Raw genomic sequence first — 12,411 nt, forward strand, 5'->3', positions numbered from 1 at the left:
GGGAAGAGCCTGCCCACACAGACATGAGGCCAAGGAAGCTGACCATTTTGAGAGACTGGGCATAAGGAGAAAAAAAAGAAGTAGGGAAGGGCAAGACAAGAAGTAGGTGTTTGTTGAGTGAATAAGTGGCTGGATGGACGGGTGGATGGATGGAGAGGAGACAGAGATTATATTAAGAAGTCTGGGATTTCTGGGCTGACCTACTAAGAAATTTATGCTTTATTCCATAAGCACTGGGACTGAGGAGCTCCTCACGGCTCTTTGGGAGCAGATGACACATTCAGAACTGTATTTCAGACAACCCCTCTGACCAAAATGAACTGGGGAAAATAAGTCTGGGTACTGAAGGGGATCTCCCTGGCGCTCAGCTAGAATGACAATTTGGAGTCATCTTGCAAAGAAAAGGGAAGGAAGAAAAGTAATGTTTATTGAGCATCAGCATCCTCTATATAAAGGATAAATCCTCAACGAGCCATGGGAAAATGAGGCTCAGAAAAGTGATTTGTCCCAGGTTACCTGTCTGTGAAGTCAAGAGTTGGCCCCATTTGCCCACCTCCACAGTTTGTGCCCCATGCACGTCTGGCTGGTGGGATGGGCTGAAATTGAGCCTCCTCAGCCCTCTGGCCCAAGAAGCCCAGCCTTCGTGAGCACTCACCCACATCTGGTGCCAGCCGCGAAGTACACGCCACACTGGCTCTGTGGGGCCTCCGTCTGCACTTCCTCCCTGTCTCCTGCCCACTTTTTCCAGAAGAACCTGGAGCAGATTCACAGGTCCAGAGATCTGGACTGGGCTCTAGCTCTGACCTCTCTCCTACCCCCCTCTACCACCCCTACCACACATAGTTGGCAAAACTATGGGCCTTTGCACATGCTCTTCCTTCTGCATGACTCTTTCACTCCTTCTCTGACTAGCTAAGGCTCCTTGTCCTTGAAGGCCAGCTTTAGTGTCCTCTCCTCCAGGAAGCCTTCTCTGAGTCCCATGGCTGGTTTAGGGCCTGCTCTGTGTTCCTACAACTTCTGAATTTTCTCAAGATGGCACTTAGATGTTTACATTTTATGGTCTATTTGCATCATCTCTGTCTATCCTCCTGTGGGCTGTTGGGGAGCAGGGAATATATTTGATTCATCCCTGGGTCCTCAGCTCCCAGCACAGGGCTTGGCCCAGAGTAGAATCAGAGTGCTTTGGAAAGACAGATAAGAGGCTGGATAGATGGATGGACGGATGGATGGATGGATGGATGGATGGACAGACAAACAGCTTCTCTCCCTTAAGGGAAATAAACTTTGGAACTTGATTGCCCCACCTCTAGGAAGAATCTCCTGATCTGGAAAAAAAAAATTCAGTTTTAACAACTGAGGCTCTTGATGGCCCAGAATAACTGAAGATAACAATTTACAGGTGTATAGACCTGCAAATCTTGACTCATTCAACTTCACTGAGGTGAAGGCCAGATGAGGTACATTATTATGCAGGCTGGGGTTCTAGAAGAACTCCAGCTGGCAGTAATCAGGTCACAGAGAGTCTTGTGCACAGATTTAAGACGTTTGACCTTTATCATGAGGCTGATGGGGAGTGGATAGAGGGTTCTCTGGCATCAAAAGGAGCCATCAACATCTCTTGAGTCCTCTAAGTGAAGATGAGATTGACGAGCCCGAGGCATTGACCTTAGGTATCCCTCCCTGTCTATTCTGCAAAGGCTGATCAGAAAAAAACAGAATGTTCCCTAGAATGCAGGTCCCCATTCTGAGGCAGAGATGAGTATTGTCAGGTGACTGGGACCAGCATCAAGACCACCCAAAAAATTACCCCAAATTCCCATCTTATATTCTCCTCCAGCTCCCTGTAGTTCTCTAGCCCCTGTAACTCCACTTGGACACAGACGGACATGCTGTGTCCACGAGGGCCGGGAAACACGTGGTCTTAGAGATAGATCCTTCTCCCACCTGCTCCAGCCTCCAAGCAGGTAGAGGTGGATGGCCATTAGCAGGTACCACATAACTGAAGGCCAATCATATAAACCCTTTCTAAGTATTTATTGAATATCCATGGATCAATCAGGATTTGATCAGAGAAGCAGAACCAGCAGATGATACATAGGATGAGAAGTTTATTATAGGGATTTGATCTTATGCAATTGTGGGAATGGTTCGATATTCTGCAGGCTTCCGTTTCTGGTCTTGAACCTGAAGTGCACAAGGCAGGCAGTGAGGAAAGGTAGATCATGTGAAATAGAAGGAAGGACAAACTGGAACCACAAGGATTCTCACCACTCTAAGCCTCTAACTTTGAGGACCAGATGTTCTCCAGGAGAAGCTGGTACCCTTTGTTATGGAGCTGCATACACACTGGGCCCAGGATTCAGGGAAGCTGAAGGAGGAGATGGGGTAAGAGCTTGGGGCCTTGGCTGCTGCCCCATGTCAACAAGGTGAGGCAGCAGAGAAGCGACAAAGAGCGTGACCTCAGGCCCATCACTGACCTTCCCAGCACAAAAGGAACATGGCTGCTGCTTTACTGCCACATTCCAGATCTCAAGCAAAAGATTTCTGCCTGCAGCCCTTGCTCACCTAGAACTATGCAGGGAAGGGAATTCTGGGAAACAGAGTTCCAGCTTAGCTGAGCTGACACAATAGAAACCACCAAACCTGCTGGGAACTAGTCAGTGGAGGCCTAGCAGAGAGAAATCAGGGTCCCTGCCATCACACAGTTTAATCTCATGACAAAGACAAGTTTTAAAACGCCACAGTCTGATCGATGTTACGGTAAGGCACACAGTTATTGATAGTCTACCATGGAGAAGCCGTGCATTACTTAGGATTACATTCATACCCAAAATAACGGTGGCTGCATCAGATTAAAGTTTCTATCTGACTTCCAGAACAGGCTGATATGATGGCTCCTACACGGTCTGGGACCTGGGTTCCTTCCGTCTGGTTGCTACACCATGTATGGCTTCGTTCTCCTGCTGTCACTTCATGATCCAAGACGTCTGCTGTCTGCTGCTATGGCTATTAGGTCACAATCCCAAGCATCAGAGAGGAGGAAGAGAAGGGGATGCACATGCCCACCCTCTTTCAGGACACTTCCTGGTAGTTCCACATGTAACTGCAGTTAACTGACCAGAACTTGATTACACAGCCATACCTAGCTGCAAGGGAGACTGGAAAATGTAGTCTATTCTAGCTGGCTGTGTGCTCAACTAAAAATTGGAAGTTCTGTTCCTTGGAAATAGGGAGAAAGTGGGTGCAGTGGGTCAAACAGAAATTTCTACCTCCGGTGATATACAACAGTGGTCAATATCTCAGATTCTGGAGTCAGACAACCCTGTATTCCATTCCTAGCTCTGCCACTTTCTAGCTGTGTGATACTGAACAAAGCAATTGCCTTCTCTGAGTCCCCATTTCTAAACACATGGGATCCTTATCATCACATACAAGCCAGTATCCTAAGCACTTTTCATGGATTGTTATTCTTAATCCTTACAATGAACCTATGAGTTAAGTAGTAATATTATCCCCATTTTACAGATAAGGAAACTGAGGCTCAGAGAACTGAAATAACTTGCCCGAGGTTATGTTCATTCATAAGCACATACTTAGCGGTTGCCTGCTAGTGCCAGGCTCTGTGCTGGACTCTGCAGATACAGGCAGAAGTCAGAATGGTCCCAGCTCCTCTAGGACTCCCAGACTGCCCCCATGGCACACGTGCAAGGTTTGGGGGCCAGCTATAGGGAAAGGATAGCAAAATATTTCTTTGTTTTGCCTCTTCCCAGAGCTCCCAGCCTGTGCCCACAATTGTTCAAGAGCATCTTTCAAGCCCAAACTCAGGCACAAACTGCTCACAGAGGGTCTGGCTGGAGCAAGACGAAGCCAGTCAGTCCAACAGTCACTCAACAGCAGCTCCTGGGCAGACTTAGAACAGCATGCTGCAAACAGCATTAGTGACAGCAAGCCCACAGACACCAGCCTGGACTCGTGGTCACAGAGCACTTTCACATCCACTACTGCATAAGATCCTCCTTCTGTAGATGAGAAAACTGAACTCACTTGCCCAAGATGACACAGGAAGTGTTCTAGAAAGCAGAGCTTTCTTTCCAGAAAGAAGAAGTATGGGAATGCCGGGTCTATGTGAGAAATGGCACACAGCTTAAGTGGCCGTGCACTGGCTGGGGCAAGGAGGTGCACACAGAGGCCATTAAAGAGTTTGATTTCTTCCAGACGGCAGCAGAGAGCCGACCTCAGGGGTTGGTAACGCCTCCTGGGCACCCTGCCGTGGAGACCTCACATAAGGGGGGCTTTGGCAAAAACAAGCAAAATGTTTGAGCCCCACTTCTTAGCACCTCAGCAGACTGGCTTGAGCCCTCCCACTCACAGGCCTCAGCGTGCCCATCTATGGCCAGATGGCCCCTCGGTGACCATGAGAAGTTGAGGTGCCACTCCCCAGGACTCAGTGTCCCCTTCTGGAGAGTACTTCCTTCCCCTTGGTCCCATCATGGGGCACACAAAGGCAGTCACACCACACCCTGCACACAGTAGCCCTTGTTCTAAACCAGGCCTGCCACCCAGCCTAGTGCCGATGCTTCGCCAGGAGGTACCAGGAGCCGGGAGGAGGGGGCTAGACAGACCTGGCATTCCAGTCCCGGCCCTGGAGTTCTCACCTGCAGAAAGGGCTAACAGCAAGTACCACTCAGTGTGGCTATGGCGAGTAAATGAGACCATCTCCAAAAAATGCCAAGCCCAGTGCCAGGCACACGAAATGCCCTCTGTAAATGGGGCTTCCCTCCTCTCCCCCTGCTTTCCCCGGAAGAAGAGTCTCGAATGGGCAGTATTCAGCAGGCATCAGCCCCATTGATGGTCCCACAATGGTTGAAGCCAGAGAAAAGGGACTTTTCCAAGCTCGCAGAGAGTGATGCAGGCCCACCCAGCCCTAGCACTCAGGTCCTCTGACACCTACTCAGGGACCCCTGTCCTGACCATGATTCGGGGACCAGGGAGGTTGTGGGGAGCTGAGCTCTTGGAGCTGGGACCTACAAAGTGGGGGTTAGGGTCTCATTCTGCCCTGATGAACAGCCGAGAAAGCCACCCAGCCACATCCCCGTCACATCTCTACCGCCTGTTGCTTTGAGGAGCAACTGTACTATTTGTGATTTCTGACATTCGCCCCCTCCCCAAGTCCCCACCCCTTTCCTGTTTGGCCTGTGAATTGGAAAGGGCTATAAACAGGCGAGAGCGGGCTCCTCGCCCCCGGGGCGGGCCTGTCAGCCAGCCAAGGGAAAGGTAGGACCCAGGGGACCCCCGCTCCCACCCTCCCCACACAGCCCAGCTGAGCAGCTTGTAAAGATAGGATTTGTTTGTTTTTTTGGATCTGGCTCAGGATCTGGCTGAGGCCGGACCCTTTGGGGAAAAGCAACTTTTAAATAAATGCTTCAAGATTGTGCAAACATTTCAGTAGTATTGGAGGCCTGGCGTTCTGGGTCAGGGAGGGAAAAAAATACCCGTCAATCACTTTAGAGATGAAAACCTGATAGCAGAGCAGTTGGTGAGGACTGGGGCTTGGGTTGCAAATCTCAGCTGTGGCTGGCTGGGACCAACTACACTTAAGCCCTCTCTCCAAAAATCATTTGCATGTTAATCAATAGAGCAGCCTGTCTGACAGGCACAGAGAACACCAGCAGCTTACAATACGACGTGTGTGATGCGTGCAGAAAGGACGGGACTCCGAGGCACACAGAACTGGACGTAAGCCCTGGCTCTGCCGCTGATCAGCTCTGTAGTCGTGGGTTAGTTATTTAGCTTGACTGAGCCTCGGTTTTCTCGGTGGTAAAATGGGGTTATAACATCAATCTCATCAAGATGCTGTGAGAATTAACTAAAAATACAGATTGCAACATAAAACCTGACCCAAAGCAAGAGCCCAGGGATAAATCATGATGATATCATGATGATATCATGAGCGGCCGTTTATCAAGCGTTTTCTATGAGTGGAGACTTGCAGACATTTTCAGCCATCCTCGAAGCATGCCCCGCTTGGCCAGGCATTCCACAAGCTTACTCTCTGCGCCCATTCCCAGACAGTTCTCTCTTGGCCAAGAGTGGGGCTCAACCCCTGACCTCAGGAGTTCAGGGTCCTGAAACAAAGAAGCTCCGAGCTGACAGACCATAAGAGAAATGTGTACACAGCCTGGAATAGGGAGAGAGAGAGATGGTCCTGAGCAGAGAATCCAGCCAGCTTCTGTGGAGAGGGGAGATTTGATCCAGGTTTTGAAGGATGAGTAAAATATCCCCAGGCAGGCACTGGGGAAAAGCTTTCCAGATGGAGAGACTGGCTCAAGCAAAGGCTCTGAAGCAAGCCCTGTATGTAGAAAGTTAGGCTGTACAGAAGGGGGGCATTTGGGAAACAACACTGGCAAAGTCAGGTTGAAGTCAAAGTGTGAAGAATTCTGCACTGAGAGGGTCCAGCTCGGTTTCCGGGGCCATGGGATGTCTCTTCCTGCTCCCTGGGTCTCCTCCTGACAGCTGTGTAACTAAGGCAGTCAACCAATCTCTCTGTATCTATATATCCCTATCATCCCTTCCAGACCTGCCTCAAAGGGCTCCCTCCTGGAGGTGAGAAAGTTCTGAGAAGGTTAAAGTGCTCCACCAACACTGGGTACCATTGTTTCACATGTGCACACACAGACATACACATCCATGTAAGTGCATATGTGTACACATGCACATAAACACACACACGTGCACAGGCTCAGGGATCAGAGAGTCTTGGCTTCAAATCCCAGCTTTTCCATTTGCTGCTGCGGGACTCTGAGCTAGGCATGTATCTATGGCATATAAAGAGCCAGTTCGATGCCTGGCATGTAGTAGGCACACACGACACGGTTATCATCCATCACATCGACAAACTCAAACTGTTTCTACTTTAAGAAGAAACTACCACCCAATAGGGTCAATTCAAGAGACTGTGAGGCCCAGGGATCAGCCCCTTAGCCCCTCATCGTACATATGGGGAAACTGAGGTTCAGAAAGGAAGTGAGCATTACCAGCTTGGAAGCGGGGGGCAGAGCAGCTCTTGGAGAAAAGCTTTCCTGGAATGCCCAGCCATTGTGCCGAGCCTTGCTTGGAGACTGAGCAGGACTCCATGGGCAGGTCCAGGCGGGAAGGGCACATCAAGCAGAGGGAACAGCATGAGCAAGTGCCCAGATGTCACTGATGAACTTGGAGAAAGACAAGTCACCTGGTCCGTCAGATTCTGTGCTGGAGTGTGCCAGAGATGGAGCTGGGAGATGGGGGCAGGTCCTCGAGTCCAGGCAGGGAGGGTCCTGTGGGGCGTGTCTGGGAAGCTGGACGTTCTTGAGAGCAATAGGGAGCCCTGCAGGGCAGCAGCATCAGGTCAGCATTTTAGGAAGAGTCCTACAGGGCAAGAAGCAAGACTGTGGACTGAACCCAGGTGCGGGCTTAACCCAGGGCCAGGCCAGGAGGGACGGGGAGAAGTGGGTGGATATGAGAGACACTGAGGAGATACAACAAGACTCCTCAAAGAGCATTTACTTTCTAGAGGAGAAAAAAGAGATGGAGACAGAGTAGACATAGAAGTAGACACTTCTGATGATTTTAAATCTGTCTAACCCAAGCACAAAGAGCCACCTTTAACTCAGCAGACCGTAGCTATGGGATTTTCAGCAGAGGAGAGTACTCAGAACAGAGGGGGCTTCCTGACGCCCCACCCTCACACCCAGCTGCTGCCCCACCTACAAAGCCCTCCAAAACGTCCCATCCCCATAAGCCTGCCCACCCTCCCCTCCGTCCCAGTGAGTAAGGCAAAGGCCACAGGCCCAGTCAAGGAGACCCACAAGACAGGGTGGAGGAGAAAGCCCAGCTCCCTTGGCGGGGAGGGGGTTAGACAAATCATATGGCAGTGGCCCAACGTTCTCCATCTTTATCTCCTTCCCCCTTTCTTCCTGTCTCCTCTGGCTCCATGCCCAGGGCTGCCCTCAGCCTCTTACTAAGTGCCTTGGAGCCAGTCCCTCACCTCTCTGACCCTCAGTCTCCTCCTCTGTGAAGGGGAAGTAATAGTACTTAGCAAGCAAGGCTGCTGAAATTATTGGCGGGTGCCATGCCCAGAGGGGCTGCTCAAAGGTCATCAGATCCCTTCTCAATAAATGATTCCACTTTTTCCATGTGTGTGATGCTGCCCTTTCCAATTTACAAATCCCTTTCATTTATTTCAGCACAACAACACTGGGAGATGAATATTATGGGGCAAAGGGCTCTCTCGCACTGACAGTCAGGGGCCAATCAGGATTTGAACCCGGGGCCCCAGCACTCTCCAGCCTACCTCTCCCCAGTCAGTCTGTTCTTCCGCATCCCGCTGTCTCCGCCTTCCCTGGCTTCCGCCCCGGCCCCCGGCCCCCAGCCCCCAGCCCCACTGCCCCCCACTCCGACCCCTACCCCTCTCCTCCCTCTTCCTCCTTCCTCCTCCCCTCCTCCCCCCCCTTCTTCCCCTCCCCCTTCCTCCTCGGCGCCGCCCCCTCCTCCTCAGCGTCCTCGGAGCCCAAATACGCGACACCTGGAGCAATAGCAGCCGCCCCGCGGCCTGGGCCTCATTACGGGCCGGCCCTTATCGCGGCGTGCATCACATTATTTCATTTCAAAGAATCCGCAGAGAAACCCGTCCCCGGCCGACAACAGAAAGTAAAAACACAGCTGACTCCCATTAGGGCCCTCTCACAGGCTCCGCGTGAGGTAATGAAATATGGAAGCGGTGAGATATGTAATGCTTTATTAAGCGGTCTCAGCTACAACGGCGTGCATGCCAATTACGCCTGCAGGCTACCGCCCGCCCCCGGCCGCCGGACCACCCAGCGCGCGCCCGGCCCGCGCCCCGGCCGCCGGATCGTGGGGAAGGAGGGAGGGAGGAGCGAGGGGAGGAAGGGGGAAGAGGCACGGAAGAAGGGTAGGACGACGGGGGAAGGAGGGGGAGGGTGGCGAGGAAGAAGAGGAATACAGAGGAAGGGCCGGGACAGCGGCCGGTGGCCAGCGCCATCTCTGGCTAATGGAAAGTAGCGAGGCATCCTTTGGGCCCTGAGAGAGCCAGGCCTATTCTCTCCACCAGACCGGTGGAGCCCTGGGAATCTCAGAGTGACCGGAGGAAAATTGAGAGGTCTCAGATTCCTAGAAGACAGGAAAGGGAATGGCCAAAACTAAGGCTCAGAGAGGGAAAGACACTTAAGAGGGTCACACAGATGAATCCTGGGCAAGATTGGAGGGAGGCCCAGTTTCCTGTTTCCTAAAGTAAGTAGATTCCATTCTACCAAACTGCCTTTTCTTTTCCCTGTAATGGTGTCTAAATGGCAAAGTCAGGCTTCATTGTGTGGATGAGAAATATGTTCTTTTTTTACATCTGACTCTCTAACATCCCTGAAATCCTCTGCTCTTTCTAACTGGCCCTATATTTTACGACCTTTGCACAGTTTTCTGAGCCTGCCACTGCCATGACTAGGCTGTCTACCCTCTCTGAGAATCAGTTTCCTCATCTGTATAATGGGGATAACAAACCCCATCTCCCTAGGTTATGGTACAGGTGAAATGAGAAAATGCAGAGTGCGTAGTCCAGTCTGCAATGACACCTGCAGTATTCAGTACTACAATGAGCTTGTCCTGTCAGTCATTCAACAAATGGCTCCCGAGTACCCACCTGGTGCCAGGGAATGTGCTCGCTGATGTCCTTCCATGGAAAAGGCAAGCAAGGTAATCCGACCCCCTTCAGGAAGCTCTGGTAAAGGTTCAGCTGCAGAGAGGGAAGTGAAAATTACTGGCTAATATGGAATTTGGGATTACCTGGGGATTTGCATTATCCATTCCAGGAGTTCTCAGCCATTATTCTACCTCAATACAAACAAAGCGATGGTTCACTGCCTCAGGAGGGTCCAGAGTGAGAGGCTGCAGCAGGTAACCCAGGCTACATGCCCTGGTGCACACTCAAGGCCCCAGGCCTATTCCAGACGCCCAGGGAAACACTGCACAAGGCAGGAAGTGGAGAGCATTATTTTGGAGAGGTGACGTGGAATTCCCCTGGGTTTCTTAAAAAGAAAAAGAAAAATCATTTGCAAACTTGGGTTCTTTCATTGGTTTTTAGCAGCAAATTCCATGTGAATCCAGCATATAGATTCCCAAGGTAAGATCTGATGGAGGGAGTTTGCCATCAGTGCCCCCAACTCCCATGTGACCTCACTCTCTACGGCCTCCCATCTTCTCAGATGCCTGGTGCTTTCCTGCCACCTACCTCCCTCTACCAGGAGAGAGGGAGAATACACTGACAAATACTTAGGCAGTGGTCCCCTCATGCCAGGCACTAGAGTAAGTTTTATATATATAAGATATAATATATTGCAGATATTATAGATATAATATAGATAATTAGACATATAGATATATAATATAATATAATATATAGTAGATATTATAGATAATAATGAAATATTAGAAATATCATAAATAAAATAAAATAATGCTTATTTAATCTTTACAGAAACCCTTTAAGGTCAGTGCTTATCATTTTTCAGATGAGGAAACTGGACCCCAGAGAAGTGAACTGACTTGTTGAAGGTCAAGAGCTAGGAAATGGCAGGCAATCCAGGCAGTTTGGTTCAAAACTCCACACTGTTGATCACCATACAATCTGGAATTCAGGGACTTACCTGGTGGCGCAGTGGTTAAGAATCCGCCTGCCAATGCAGGGGACACGGGTTAAATCCCTGGTCCGGGAAGATCCCACGTGCCGTGGAGCAAATAAGCCCGTGTGCCACAACTGCTGAGCCTGCGCTCTAGAGCCCACGAGCCACAACTACTGAGCCCACGAGCCACAACTACTGAGCCCACGTGCCACAACTACTGAAGCCTGCGCCCCTAGAGCCCGTGCCCCGCAGCAAGAGAAGCCACTGCAATGAGAAGCCTGATCACCGCAACGAAGAGTAGCCCCCGCTCGCCTCAACTAGAGAAAGCCCGCACACAGCAACGAAGACCCAATGCAGCCAAAAATAAATTAATTAATTTTTTAAAAATCTGGAACTCACAGGGAGAAGGCAAGGATGAGGGCAACTTAAGGGATGTGATTAATAGCACTAATATTTCTACAAAAACCTACGAGCTGCTATTACACACTTACTTAATTCTTGCAACACTATTGTGAGATACGTTTCATTGCCTCCTTTTACAGCTGAGGAAACTGAACCCCAGAGGAAAAGGCCCTTGCCCAAGTTTATCCAGCAGGTCAGTGCAGAGCCATAGTTAGAACCCCGGTCTGATGACCAAGTTAGTATTCCCTCACTCTTCCAAACCGCCTCTTAGACTCCCCACCAGCAGACTCCTCACCGCCAGAAAAGAGCATTTTAAGAAGACCAGAAGAAGGAATAACAATGCCTAAATGGCAAAGCTCAGACATTACTGTGCAGATGAGAAACATGTTCTCTTTTTTACATCTGACTTTCTAACATCCCTTAAATCTGCCCCCACAACTGACCCTGCATATTTACCCAAGAACACCTCATTTATTCAGTGAACATGAACAGAGCTCCTACTCTGGCTGCGTGCTGAGGAAACAAAAATGAAACACTCATGTTCCCTGCCTTGGGAGAGCTCACAATCTGGCAAGGGGAAAACGGCAGCTGAACCAATAATAAGGGTATAAAGCCGTGACGGAGATGCCTGTTACACACAGAACATCAGGCAGATCTTCCCAGAAGGTCAAGGTAGGTCTCAGTAGACGTGATGTTTGTGCAGAGTCTTGTGAGGTGGATAAAAGGAGTTATCTTGGAGGAGAAAGAACTGAGAAACCTGCCTATGAAAAGTATGGAGCACTGGATATCCAGAACTCCTTCAAGGAACTGCTAATAGTTTTTAGGGCCCACTGAGCAGGACAGGTGTTAACTAGAGTGATAAGAGAGCACCAGAGGTTTTGTTAAGTTAAATTATTTAAATCAGTGAGAAGGCAGGGTACTCATTCGTCCCTTGGTAATTGTTTTTTATTTAAATCTTGCTCCTAATACAATTTCTCCACATTATTCATACTCTCTTAGAACAGAAAGGTCCAGACCTCTGTTTTCATACTACAGGTGACATTACCCCCATTTTATAGCTGAGGCTCTGAGAAGTCATTTACATCAGGTGGAAAAAAAGATGACTTTCACTTAGCAAGCACTTAGTATGTGCTGGGTACTGTACTAAGCACTTTATATACATTTATCTTGCTTGATCCTCAAAAATACCCTTGAGATAGTTTCCTAAAACTTGCTCACTTCTTTTGCATTTCATGTTTTTGGACATGCTATTTCTTCTGCCCTATAAGTATTCCTCTGTTTTTACCTGCTACACTGTTTAGGCTTCAGACTAATACGCTTTAGATAAGAGAGCCAGCAATAC

General features: G+C 49.6%; 1 protein-coding gene across 6 annotated transcripts in view; it reads right to left on the reverse strand.

Annotated features, from left to right (window-relative positions):
• LOC309646906 (uncharacterized protein) overlaps window positions 1-12,411 on the reverse strand; it is a 231,055-nt gene that overhangs the window by 142,471 nt on the left and 76,173 nt on the right. For 4 of the 6 annotated variants that reach the window (XR_014255639.1, XR_014255640.1, XR_014255641.1 and 1 more), the window contains 2 exons: window positions 9,689-9,781; window positions 8,701-9,165 (listed from right to left, as the gene is read on the reverse strand). Coding sequence is in view for 2 of the 6 variants with exons in the window: in XM_082433747.1 (XP_082289873.1) it covers window positions 9,689-9,781 (93 nt within the window). In the remaining 4 variants the exon portion in view is untranslated. Of the gene's footprint in view, window positions 1-8,700; window positions 9,166-9,688; window positions 9,782-12,411 lie in introns of those variants that run through there. The other 2 variants (XM_082433747.1, XM_082433746.1) reach the window with 1 other exon arrangement.

Source organism: Balaenoptera physalus (assembly GCF_965194825.1).
Source record: "Balaenoptera physalus genome assembly, chromosome: 1".
Lineage (NCBI taxonomy): Eukaryota > Metazoa > Chordata > Mammalia > Artiodactyla > Balaenopteridae > Balaenoptera > Balaenoptera physalus.